The sequence below is a fragment of the Hypanus sabinus genome, chromosome 30 (assembly GCF_030144855.1).
Source record: "Hypanus sabinus isolate sHypSab1 chromosome 30, sHypSab1.hap1, whole genome shotgun sequence".
Lineage (NCBI taxonomy): Eukaryota > Metazoa > Chordata > Chondrichthyes > Myliobatiformes > Dasyatidae > Hypanus > Hypanus sabinus.
Window position 1 is genome coordinate 31,861,869 of NC_082735.1, and position 13,003 is coordinate 31,874,871.

Consider the following 13,003-nt stretch of genomic DNA (forward strand, 5'->3'; position numbering starts at 1 on the left):
AGCTAGCCCCAATCCCCCACTCCAGTGATTCCATTGCATATCAGATTCCAACACTGGGTCACCCTTTATGTCCCTGCTTATCTCCATCGGTGCAGAGGTTCCCTGTCTTTTTTATGCCATGGACCCCTACCAGTAACAGAGGGGTCCGCGAACCTCAGGTTGGGAAACTCTGCTCTGGTGGCTGTCTCCAGCCCTCTGTCACCTCACCCCACCTCTTAATTTTTCTCCTCTTTGCCTCTATACAGCTGCAGTTGCTCCCAAATCTACCACCCCTACTTGACAAAACCTGATCAAGTAGTCAAGTCGCTTTTTATTGTCATTTCGACCACAAACTGCTGGTACAGTACACAGTGAAAACAAAACAGCATTCCTCCAGGACCATGGTGCTACATGAGACAATGCAAAACTACACTAGACTAAGTGAGACAACATCTTTGGACTATTTTTATTGTGCCCATGGTCTTTTTTTTAATCAATTATGGTATTGTTTGCACTGTTTTAACTATGTGGTTTTGTGTAGGTCTTGTAGCTTTAGTTTTTGGTTTGTTGGGTGGTAGAGTTGTTCTCCTGACTTGGTGTGTGGGTAGTCTTGTTTTTTTCCGGGGAACGCGCTAAGATGGTAGTGCGATATTAATACGCAGCAGCCTCTCCGGACTCTGGATTGGGGATTGCCAAATGTTATGTGGATCTTCTGGTGTAGTCTGTCTTGTCATGTACTTTGTGATATCATTCTGGAGGAACGTTGTTTCATTTTTTAACTGCATTGCAGTTGTGATTTCTAAATGACAATAAACCAAAATTCAATTCAATTCAGTTCAAAAAAATTCAAGGCTACACGAGACTACGTAAAACAACACAAAAACTACACTAGACTACAGACCTACACAGGACTACATAAAGTGCACAAAACAGTGCAGGGCAGAACAATAATTAATAAACAAGACAATAGGCACAGTAGAGGACAAATTTCAATATAATAATAAATGACGTAGCGGTCAGTCTAGACTCTGGGTATTGAGGAGTCTGATGGCTTGGGGGACGAACCTGTTGGGGTGGTAGATTTCGGAGAGTGGCTGCAGCTCTTGAGTCCGTCAATTGCCTCAGCCTGGTGTCCCCTGGCCCTCTCCACTGTACTCCCAGTCCTGATGCAGGGTTACGGCCTGAGGCTGTGACAGTTCCTTTCCTCTGTTGGATGCTGCTCAACCTGCTGAGTTCCCCGCGTTCCTCAAAGGGAAAGCACTTTGAAGCATTCATTTCAACTCGGAATCAGAATCAGATTCAATTCACTGGCACACGTCATGAAACGTGCTGTTATGCAGCAGCAGTACAATGCAATATGTAATAAACACTGTGGATTACTGTAAAATATATATTTAAATTACACGTGCAAAAAGAAAGGAAAAAGAATAAGTGGTGAGGTAGAGTTCATGGGTTCAATGTCCATTCAGAAATCTAAATGTGAAATTTAAAGCTTCAAGTAAAACCTTTCTGCCTTGATCCTGCTACGTCTTTTCGAGCTTGATCATGCATTGTGATCTTTGGACCGTTTAAGCACAAGAGGTTGTCTTTCCTGGGAGTCACCTTGTGAGCTCATCCATACTTATGTTGGTTGTAATTACCAATATATCATTTTGGAATAGAAATGATGGCTGATTTCTTGTCTGTAAATGAAGCGTCGCTTTCCGGTTTAAGATTATCTTTGTTGCTCTGTATGTCATCTCTTTCTCTTGCCCGTTATACCACTGGTGTTTGGGGCAGCAATGAAGGTCCTCTATCTCTGTCAGCAGCTTCCTCTCAGTTTGCTGTCAATCATGCAAGTCCCGAGTGAAGACTTGGGAACGTCGTCACTCACAGATGTAGAAGGGTTCTTCATTGCTGCTTCTGTAACAACCAGACGCGGTTGTTAGCCCTGAGCTGAACCCTCAAACCTGGAGGATCGGTGGACCACTCTTATAGTCTGACCTCTACCTTTTGACCTGTTTGGCATGGGTGACCCTACCAACAGCCAAAGCGTAAAGTCCTGACTCCAGCCAACATAGCTCTCTGGGTCATTGAGGCACGCAAGCCTCCAAACCCACTCTGCCCCAGCAACCCCTGACAAACCCGATTAAACCTGTCCCAATCATGGGACAATTTTACAATGACCATTTAACCTACCTGGTACATTTTTGGACTGTGGGAGGAAACCAAAGGACTAATGTGCATAATAAATTTGATTATAGTGCCATCATTCTCTGTGTAAAAATTGCTGGAGGTATTTAGGAATTGAACAATACCTTTTTTTGGAATCATGACTTAAGAATTACAAATAGTTTCTGATCATCAGAATATAGCTTGAAGTGGCACAGCAGCGTAGTGGTTAGCACAACGCGTTACAGTACCAGCGGCCCGGGTTCAATTCCCATCATACGGTAGCGTAGTGGTTAGCACAACGCGTTACAGTACCAGCGGCCCGGGTTCAATTCCCATCATACGGTAGCGTAGTGGTTAGCAGAACGCGTTACAGTACCAGCGACCCGGGTTCAATTCCCATCGCACGGTAGCGTAGTGGTTAGCACAACGCGTTACAGTACCAGCGACCCGGGTTCAATTCCCATTGCACGGTGGCGTAGTGGTTAGCACAACGCATTACAGTACCAGTGACCCAGGTTCAATTCCCATCGCACGGTAGCGTAGTGGTTAGCACCACGCTTTACAGTACCAGCGACCCGGGTTCAATTCCCATCGCACGGTAGCGTAGTGGTTAGCACAACGCTTTACAGTACCAGCGACCCGGGTGCTGCCTGTAAGGAGTTAAAACATTCTCCCCGTGACAGTGTGGGTTTCCTCCCACAGTCCGAATAATCTACTGACTAGTAGGTTAATTAGTTATTGTAAATTGTCCCATGATTAGGCTAGGGTTAAATCGGGGGCTGCAAGGCAGCATGGTTTTAAGGGCTGTGTCTGAATAAAATAAAATAAATCCATTAATTGTAATGGAAAGGAAAAGTGGTTTGCTTTATCCACTGAAGGTTAAGCAATCTTCAATCTACCTGATCTTTTACACAAACTTCAAATTAATCTGTTTACTCAGGCAAGTCAAGTTGAAAGGAACGTGCTTAAGTTATTGAATCAACTGAAGAAGCTGAAAAAAGACACAAGTTGATTTCTTGAACTCTGAGGTTGAGCAGATATTAATTTTGACAATCAAATATTTATCTCCTCTCTATGTCAACTTAAGAATTTTCTTAAATTAAATTGACAATATATGGCTTATTTTGTTGGTTTAATTGGTTAAAAATGTAAAATAACATGTTAGAAATTGAAATATTCCCCAACTTGAAATAAAGTTGGGCACAACTCAGTGGCTTTTTATTTTGCTTTGTAAATGTCTTTTTTTTTTACTTTGGGGTTCAAATGAAGACGTCTTCATTAACTATTGATAATTTATTTATTTTATTGAGCTCCAGTGCGGAATAGGCTCACCCAGCCCTTCGAGATGCGTCGCCTAGCAATCCCCCAATTTAATCCGAGCCTAATCACAGGATAATTTAAAATGACCAATTAATCTCCCAACCGGTATGTCTTTGGACTGTGGGAGGAAACCAGAACAACCGGAGGAAACCCATGCGGTCACGGGGAGAACAGACAAACTCCCTACAGGCAGCAGCGGGAATTGAACCTGGGTGACTTGCACTGTAAAGTGTTGCGTTAACCACTGTGCTACCGTGCCACTTATATTGTTCAAGCATATGAGAAAGTTTTCTTTTTATATTGTATTCATTATTGTATAATCTGGGGGAAACACAGAAGTTAAATGTAATATTAATCCAAATTTGCTTTCAGAGAAAACTCTCTTCTAATAAAGTGGAGATGAAGAAATGTTTGCAAAAGCTAGCACACGCCATTCACATGCCATGGGGTGCCACGTTAGCATAGTAGTTATTGCAACACTATTGCTGCTTGGGGTGTCGGAGTTCAGAACTCAATTCCAGCGCCTCTGTAAGGAGTTTGTATCTTCACCCCATGACGACATGTATGTCATCGGATGCTCCGGTTTCCTCCCACAGTCCAAAGACGTGCTAACTAATAGGTTAATTGGTGGTTTATCATCATCAATATGTGCCATGTCATATGACATCATTATACGCCATGTCATACAACATGGGCAATCATGGTCTCAAGATCATGATTGTTCTTGGTAAATTTTTCTACTGAAGTGGTTTGTCATTGCCACCTTCTGGGCAGTGTCTTTACAAGACGGGTGACCCCCGCCATTATCAATACTCGTCAGAGATTGTCTGCCTGACGTCAGGGGTCACATAACCGGGACTTGTGATGTGCACCTGCTACTCATACAACCACCCACCACCTGCTCCCCTAGTGTTACGTGACCCTGATCGGGGGATAAGCAGGTGCTACACCTGCCCAAGGGTGACCTGCAGGCTAGCGGAGGGAAGGAGCGCCTTACACCCCCTTCGGTAGAGATGTAGCCCCGCCCCGCCGTCCTGTGATTAGACCAGGGTTAAATAGGTGGGTTGTTGGGTGGGGCAGCTCATTAGGCCAGAAGGGCCTGCTCCGTGGTCTTTTTAAATGGCTAAATAAATAAATAAACACACAAGATATCGACAAATAAAAGTGAGCTGACCAAGCTTTGGAAATGTATGCCTGATATGCTGAGGTGCTGGGTTATGAACCGTAGCTTTGAATGGACTCCAGATCAGAGTCTCTTTGGAGGCCTTTGCTGTTGTTTGCGTGGTGGCTGGGTCGGTGGGGGGGTGTTCTGTACTTCTGCTGGCGCAACTGGAGGGTGGGGAGGGGGAGGGTCGATGCTTGTGCATGGGAGGAGGTGCGGGGTCCTTGAGGTTCTATCATTCATACTTTGAGGTTTGTTTCGTGGATGTCTGTGAAGAGTAAGAACTTCAGGTTGTATACTGTATACATTCTCTGATATTAAATTGAATGTTGTTTTGGACGTGACTTTGGTTTAAAAACATGTAAATATTCAGTAAATTTGAACAGTAATTAGGTTTCCTTCCATGTCTGTTACATGGTGGCAGCTTAATGCGTTCCATGTAGGACCATTGCATCTTGAAACATTGGAAAACCTCTAAAATGTTATCGTAAGGTGAATCAGGATTTAACAGCATTTATTTTGCAGGACCGTTGGAAGAATTACACTCCCTGATGGATGAGGTCAGAGGTATCTACAAATCCTGCCAACACCGCCTAGACCTCACTGTCAGGTAAACCTGACATTTTGAAGCATCAGTTTTAAAAAAAAATATTGAACATTTTGTTGCATATTTATGGCATTTTTCTCTTAATTTTAGAGTCACAGAAAACTGCCTTCAGTCCATCTAGTCTGTGCTTAAACCATTTAAACTGCCTACTCCCATCGAACAGCACTGGGTCCACAGACTTCCATACCCTTACTATGTATCTATCCAGACTTCTCTTAAATGTTGGAATCAAGCTCAGAGGCACCATTTGCGCTGGCAGCTTATTCCAATACCCTTACTACGTTCTGAGTGAAAATGTTTCTCCTCATCTTCCCCTTAAACATTTCACCTTTCACCCTTAACCCATGACCTCTAGTTGTTGTCCCACCAAACCCCAGTGGAAGTAGCCTGCTTGCATTTACCCTCATAATTTGAAGCACAAACCCAAACACCTCTGAGTGAAATTTCTCCTCATGTTCCCCTTAAACATTTCACCTTTCACCCTTAACTCATGACATCTTTCCTCTCGGTGGGTGACTAAATTTTCCCCCTTGATACTCAGAAGATCCTGCACCATCCATTCCATGAATATATTTTCTAAACTCGAGCATGAGGTGGGATGTTGCCAGCTTAGAGTGACCGTTACTGCTCCTCTCCTCGTTACAGGATGATGTAAATATGGTTGACAGAGTACAGAAAAAACTTTGCGCAATGTTGCCAGGTGTGGAGGACCTCAGTTATATGGAAAGAGACCCAGAGGGAAGAAACTGTTTCCCATCCTGACCATTCTTGTCTTTATGCACCAGAGTCTCCTGCCTGACGGTAGAAAGTCAAAGAGGATGTTGGATGGATGGGTGGGATCCTTAATAATACTAAGGGCCCTGCCAATGCCTCGGTCCTGATAACCGTCCCCGATGGATGGAGGGAGACCTCTATGATCCTCTCGGCTGTTCCCACAGTCCTTTGTAGGGACTTCCAGTCCGATGATCGGCTGCTCCCGTACCAGATGGAGATGCGACATGTCAGGATGCTCTCAACAGTGCTCCTGTAAAATTCATTTGAGATGGGGATGGGTAGCCTTGCTTGTCTCAAACTCCTTAGGAAGTGGAGGTGCTGCTAATTGGCTGAATTTGCAGTTTAAATCTTTTTTTGTGACTGTATCCAGTCCTGGAGAGCAAGATATTTTTTAAAATCTGGTTTACTGTTTTATGTGTTGAAGAAGCTTATGAGAGGAAAAAGACCAATACTCTGAACTGGCAACTGAAGCTGCCCAGTACGGCTGGAAGACCGAGATTTTCCCTGTAGAAGTGGGATGCAGGGGATTCGTGGTTACGTCTATGACCAGTCTATTGAAGAAGGTGGGGGTGAGGGGTGATTCCCTCCAACAAGCAATCAAATCCTTGTCAAATGCAGCAGAAGAAAGCAGCAATTGGATTTGGATTAAAAGGAAAGGCAGCAACTGGGCTGCAAGATGAAGACAGGAGGGTATGGAACTGAGGGGTGGTGTATCTGGGACGCCAGGTAGCATCGTTGAGCCCTCTAGAGACGTCGAGGGCTTCTCAACAAGACGTCAAAGAAGGAGGGTGCCCACCTGATGACCCCAATGAGGTACCTACCCTCCTTGTCACCACTGCACGAGAGTGCCGACTTATCATAGGGATTGAAACATTAAGTCCTATGAGCTCTACTGTCAGGGGGAATGTTCTGCAATTGTCATTAATTAGATTTGTACAAGCCACAGAGAAAAAAAATTGAGTGAATATAAATCAGGGAAGATACTGATAGACACAAATGAGGGAAACACTGTGAAGGTCAGTGTTTTTTTTTCATAGGAAAAACAGGAAAATATCACATCTCTTATTTTATGGATCAGTGGTCTTGAAATTGGGAGTAATAATTTTTTTTCATAGGCCCATTGGCCTCTGTAAGTAATTACTTCTATCCAGAGACCTTGAATATGAGTGCTACCTAGAAACTTAATATTGCTATATTTTGCTTACTGTGAAGTAGTTTGTAAATCTGTTTTAACATTGTGACACTTTCTTTTCCAGAAATTATATGAGACGGCACAGAGACCGACCCAAGATTGATTTGTACGAATGGTCCGGGAATGGGGAAGCTCCTCGTTTTCTTAATTTTGCACAATCTCACCAACGTGGTTCTCATTCCTAAGTTGCACAGCAGAGAAGCCATTCTATCCCTTGGACATTCATAGCACAAAGTTTTAGATTTAGTCTGTGTATTGCGTTTATGTCTCAAGTTTCTGAGGGCTGTTTATATTCTGAAGCGTGATCTTGTGCTTGTTAGAGAAGCATCATGTTTAGTTTTTAAAGTATGGGTGCTTGATTTGAGAGTATAGATACGTACTTTCCTGTCAGGATGGGGTGGTTGAGGAGGTGCTTTGTACTGTACTATGTTCTGTACTCTGTCTTAAGAACAGAAGACTCTCAGGAAAATTGGATGAACATGAGCAATTACTATTTTCATTTTGAAGCAGTGTATGCAATTATGAGCTGCCATTAACAAGTTTAAAGGAGTAGCAATTGAGAGATATTAGAATTTTTATCAGCTGTGTTTAATCCTCAGCACAATAATGCCTGTTCTTGCAAATGAGACCCTAAGTTGTAGATTGCCTGAAAAATTCGGTTTTGTTAATGAAAGTAGTAATTTTAGAAATTGAAGGTGATTCATTTGGCCATTTAGAAGCAGAATTCTACAGGTCTTCTGCATTGCATTATTCAGTATTTTGTGAAGTTCTACCAGGCAGTAGATTACATTATTACTGTTTCAAAGCTGTAGTAATTTTGGTCATGATATGTACAAAACAATTGTGCTTGTCTGTGAAAGTTTCATACGATGGTAAAGGAAACACTGAATAGCTGTTAACCCACAATCCCATTCCTTCAGTGCAGATCGAGAGCCGGTTATGTTTGATGACCTTTTACATTCTGCACACATGGGAAATGATTTTACAACAACTGTTTATTCATAGTCTAATGGTTTTGGTTCATTCAGTGCACTTCCGTCAGTCCCACAGAGGAGTCTGAGCCCTATTGTCAACAGCATTGATGGGAATGGTGCCAGACCTGCACCACGTGCTGTGGTTCTGCAGAAGCTTCATGTTTGCGTTTTGGGTTGTGTTACATTTATCTCGTAGTTTAAAAAAAAAGTGCAATTTACCTTCAGACCTCATTGAAAAAAACTGCGTGGGCAGAAAAGTATTTCCCTTATTTACTGTGCCTTAAGATAGAGAATTGTAATTTTTAAATATTTTTTGAAATGTTAAACCTGTTCTTTTAGATCACTGCCCCTTTATATTTTCTATAACTGACAGTTACCAATTCGCCATCTGATAATGGGAGTGGAGTTGAATGGTCTTTTAATATTTTACCTTCTCATGCTGTTTTTGTAGCAATATTTTTATGCCTTGTATATTTATGTATCGGCCTTTAATTGGTGAAGGCCATGATTGTATCTTGAGTGTGAATTGATTTTACCGTACACTGATATTGTTACAGTTTAACGTTCAAGGCTCAAACTGACTGTCAGCTAATGCTACATCATGCCATTGTCAAGCAGAATCCCCTGTTGACATACTGCGAATCAAACAGATACAAATAATGGCAGCAAAATAGTTTTAAAAATGAACTTGGCAATTGTGTGGGTGATTGCTATATAGTGTGAAAGTATGGTGATAATATTGCACTGTTGTATAGCAACTTAAATCTTGATATAATTTATTTGGACGTGATACTAATGTTGTAATGTTACTTTCCAAGTCATCTGCACTTGAGAAAATTACATTTGTCATTACAGCAGTCTTCAACAGGTGTGTGGCTCTGCCTGAGCCACCTCCTGTATTCTGAGCTCTTAGCTTCTACCTCCAGCTCTCGCTTGCTTGAATCTTTCCACATTTTATTGATCTTGAAAGTTCTGCTATAGTCAAGAATGATCACTCAAGGCCGGCTGGAGCCCCTCCTTGGTGCATCGCACCACAGAGGGGCTGCAAGTAGCCGACCTCTCCTGCGAAGTGAGGAGTCTGGAAGGTCTCTGGTTGGTTAAAGACACTTTGGTTCACATGAAAGAAGGGAACAGTGAGGCCTAATGATCAGTATTGAGTAACAGCTTTTATTTTGAATTGTGTACAGATGTGTTGGTGGGTGACTAAGATTGTTCAGCTCTGCAAGCATATTTGGGTTCAATGTGCCGATCCAAAATCTATTGTTGAGAGTTTTCAGGGTGGAATCTGATGGTGTTATAGAAAAGAAAGCTCTACTTGAGTGCCTGATTTTCTGGCTTTCACGATTGGAGACAGAGGAGGAGGTGACTGAGAGAAATGTAAGTGTTATAGTTTGAAAGTTAGTTAAAATGCATTTCACTTAAGCAATTTATTTAAAGTGAGGATTTGTTACAATCTCTTATTGTTTTGATATACATACATCCCACACTTAGAAATGTCAATTAATAAGGGGTTCATTGGAAAATTCTAGGTCAACTTCTAGGAAATCACTTCATAGGCTATGAAAACTTATTTACTTACTGCCCGTTATGCCGCTGGTGTTTAGGGCAGCGTTGAAGGTCCCACATATCTGTCTTTATGGAAGATTCTTCATTGCTGTTTTCATAATTGTTTTTGACAAGTCAAGGTTGTTAGCTCTGAGTTGAACCCCCAGACCTGGTGGACCACTCTTAGCCTGGTCTCTTCCCTTTGGCATGGGTGACCCTGCCGAGAGCCAACGCTGTTTTGCAATGTCACTCACCAACAATACAGATTGCATAATGAAAAGTTATCATTGTTCTCCCTTATTGATCTCAGCATCTTCCGGTTACTTTTTGCCAGTTTTATATTTCTTCAGATGTTTCATTAAAGATGTTTTCTAAATGTTTGCCAATTGTGTTTTTCTTTCCGCTGTTAACTTAATGACACATTCTAGAGTTTGTGACAGTTTATTCTAACTGAATAGCTTATACAAATTATACATACAGTACTGTGCAAAAGTCTTAGGCACATATACATAGCTAGCATGTCTAAACCTTTTGCACAGTACTGTAGTAATTTTATATATTGTACTGTATCGCTGCCACAAAAAAAAAAGACATTTCATGACATATGTGAGTGATGATAAACCTGATTCTGATGTGGGTCTCTGCTGTGGACTGGGATTGGGAGGGGAACAAGAGAGAGGGGAAATCATGGTTGGGGAAAAAGAGGAGGGAGTGGGAAGCACCTGAAAGACTTCTTTTAATGATCAATAAAGTTCAAAGTAAAATTTATTATCAGAGTACTTACATGTCACCACATACAACCCAAAGATTCATTTTCTGTGGCTATTCGCAGCAAATCAATGAAAGAGCATAGAAGGCAACAAACTGTGTGTAAATGCAAATATAAATAAATAGCAAAAAATAATGAGAGTATGAAATAACAAGATAAAAAGTGCTTAAAGTGAGGTTGTTAGTTGTGGGAACATTTCAATAGATGAGTGTAATAATCTAATTGTTCGGAATCAAATGACCTTGCCTGGTGATCCAGGGCTGGGTGTGCCTACACTTGTGCCAACCCCGCCACTGGCACTTCTCTGCCACCTGTCCCACACCCCTCTTGTGGCGCCCCTCTTTGCCATTCCCAACATCCTTTGCTCTCGCCAGATTTACGAACTCGCTCTCCGCTCCACGTTGACACATACAGTACTGTGTAGAGGTCTTAGCCAGCCAAGTTGTAATATGCACCTAAGGCCTTTGCACAGCTCTGCAGAAGTTAGAAAATGCAGAACCTGAACAAGTTGCAATTGTTCTGTGAAATCGGTAGTAAATGTTTCTGGGAAAATGGAATTTCTGAATGCTAAGTGGATCTGCTAAAATATTGCTCATAATTTTACAGTTTTCACACATTCCCTGATTCCCTGGAGTTTAACCCAGATAAATGTGAGGTGTTGCACCTCGGTAGGGCAAATGCAAGGGTACAGTGCACTGTGAAGGGCAAGATCTTTTAAGTGTTGCTGAGCAGAGAGATCTTGGGATTCAGGTTGATAGCTCCTTGAAAGTGGGAACACAGGTAATAAGGCGGCTAAGAAGGCTTATGGAATGCTTGCTTTTATTGGGGCATTGAGTTCAAAAGTCAGGAGGTTATTTTGCAACTTTATAAAGCTCTGTTTTGGCCACATCTGGAGTAGGGCACGTAGTTCTGGTCACCCCACTATAGGAAGGACATTGAGGCTTTGGAGAGGGTGCAGAAATGTTTAGCTGGATTATTGCTGGATTTGATATGTGCTATCATGGGAGGCTGGATACTCTTGTGTTGTTTTCTCTGGAGTGCAGGAGGCTGAGGGGAGATCTGATAGAGGTTTACACGATAATGAGAGGCATAGACAGAGGAGACAGGGGGTACCTGCTTCCCAGGGTTGAAATGTCTAATACCAGAGGGCATGCATTGAAGGTGAGAGGGGCTAGTCTCACGAGGTAAGAGTTCTTACCCAGAGTTGAGGATGCCTGGAATGCTCTGAGAGGCAAATACGTTAAAGTTTTTTAAGAGACATAAATGTGAATAAGATGGAGGGATATGGACATGGTGTAGGTAGGGGGGATTAGTGTTTGGGTGTTTTTGATTTGCTTTTTAGCTGGTTCAGCACAACATTGCGGGCCGAATGGCCTGTTCCTGGGCTGTACTCTTCTATGTAAACACACACTTATATCTTGTGGTCACAGGAGAAAATCTGCAGATGCTCGTAGTGGTTACTTCAGAACAGTAAATGCTTAATCATTTCACCCTATAAACAATAAAAAGATTTTCTAATTGATACTTTTTAAAATCATTCGCCGCGTACCAATTTTGTGTTTCTTTCCCGCTCAGCGCACATTATTAGTTTTTCTTTTGAAAATCATTATAGGCTCATCTGTACATTGTCTTCTCTCATATGAGGACTCTTGCTACTGTTGCCAATTAGTTGGATAAATGAGTATGTCTGTGTTTAAAATTTATTCATTTCAGTTCTTTAATTGGGCATAAAGATACTGGGATGGATCTTGCTCTGAAATGCTGCCAACAGTAGGAGCTTGTAACTCCTCCAGAGTTGTCATAGGTCTCTTGGTGGCCTCCCTCACTAGTCCCCTTCTTGCTCGCTCACTCAGTTTTTGAGGATGGTCTTGGCAGATTTACAGCTGTGCCATATTCTTTCCATTTAATGATGATTGACTTAACTGGACTCCAAGTAACTTGGAAATCTCCCAACTTATGCTTTTCAGTAACCTTTTCACAGAGATGTTTGGGGTGTTCTTTTGTCTTCACTGTGTAGTTTTTGCAAGGATACTGATTCACCAGCAGTGGCACTTCCCAGATACAGGGGTATTTTTACTACAATCAATTGAAACACCTTGACTGCACACTGTGATCTCCATTTAACTAATTATGTGACTTCTAAAACTAATCAGCTGCACCAGTGATGATGTGATGTGTCGTATTAAAGGGGGTTAATATTTAAGTAATCAATTATTTTGTGTTTTATACTTGTAATTAGTTTAGTTCACTTTGTAGATGTCTGTTTCACTTTGACATGAAAGAGTCTTTTTCTGTTGATCAGTGTCAAAAAAAGCCAAATTAAATCCACTGTGATTCAATGTTGTAAAATAATAAAACATGAGAACTTCCAAGGAGGGAATGGTGAATACTTTTTATAGGCTCTGTATGTCTTGTGCCTTTGACATCCAATCTATACTTTCCTCCAATCACCTTAAAATTATGCCCTCTTCTTAGCCGTTTCCACCTCTGGGGGGAAAAAGCCACTGTCTGTCCATTCTACCGATGC

The 13,003-nt window shown here is 41.9% G+C and overlaps 1 protein-coding gene across 6 annotated transcripts in view; it reads left to right on the forward strand.

The window, feature by feature from the left end:
• Positions 1 to 10,087, forward strand: part of LOC132383512 (S100P-binding protein-like) — a 78,214-nt gene extending 68,127 nt beyond the window's left edge. For all 6 annotated transcript variants that reach the window (XM_059954557.1, XM_059954556.1, XM_059954558.1 and 3 more), the window contains 2 exons: positions 5,141 to 5,225; positions 7,253 to 10,087. In XM_059954557.1, coding sequence (XP_059810540.1) covers positions 5,141 to 5,225; positions 7,253 to 7,373 — 206 coding nt within the window. In that variant the 3' untranslated portion in view covers positions 7,374 to 10,087. The remainder of the gene's footprint in view (positions 1 to 5,140; positions 5,226 to 7,252) is intronic.
• Positions 10,088 to 13,003: the final 2,916 nt, after the last annotated feature.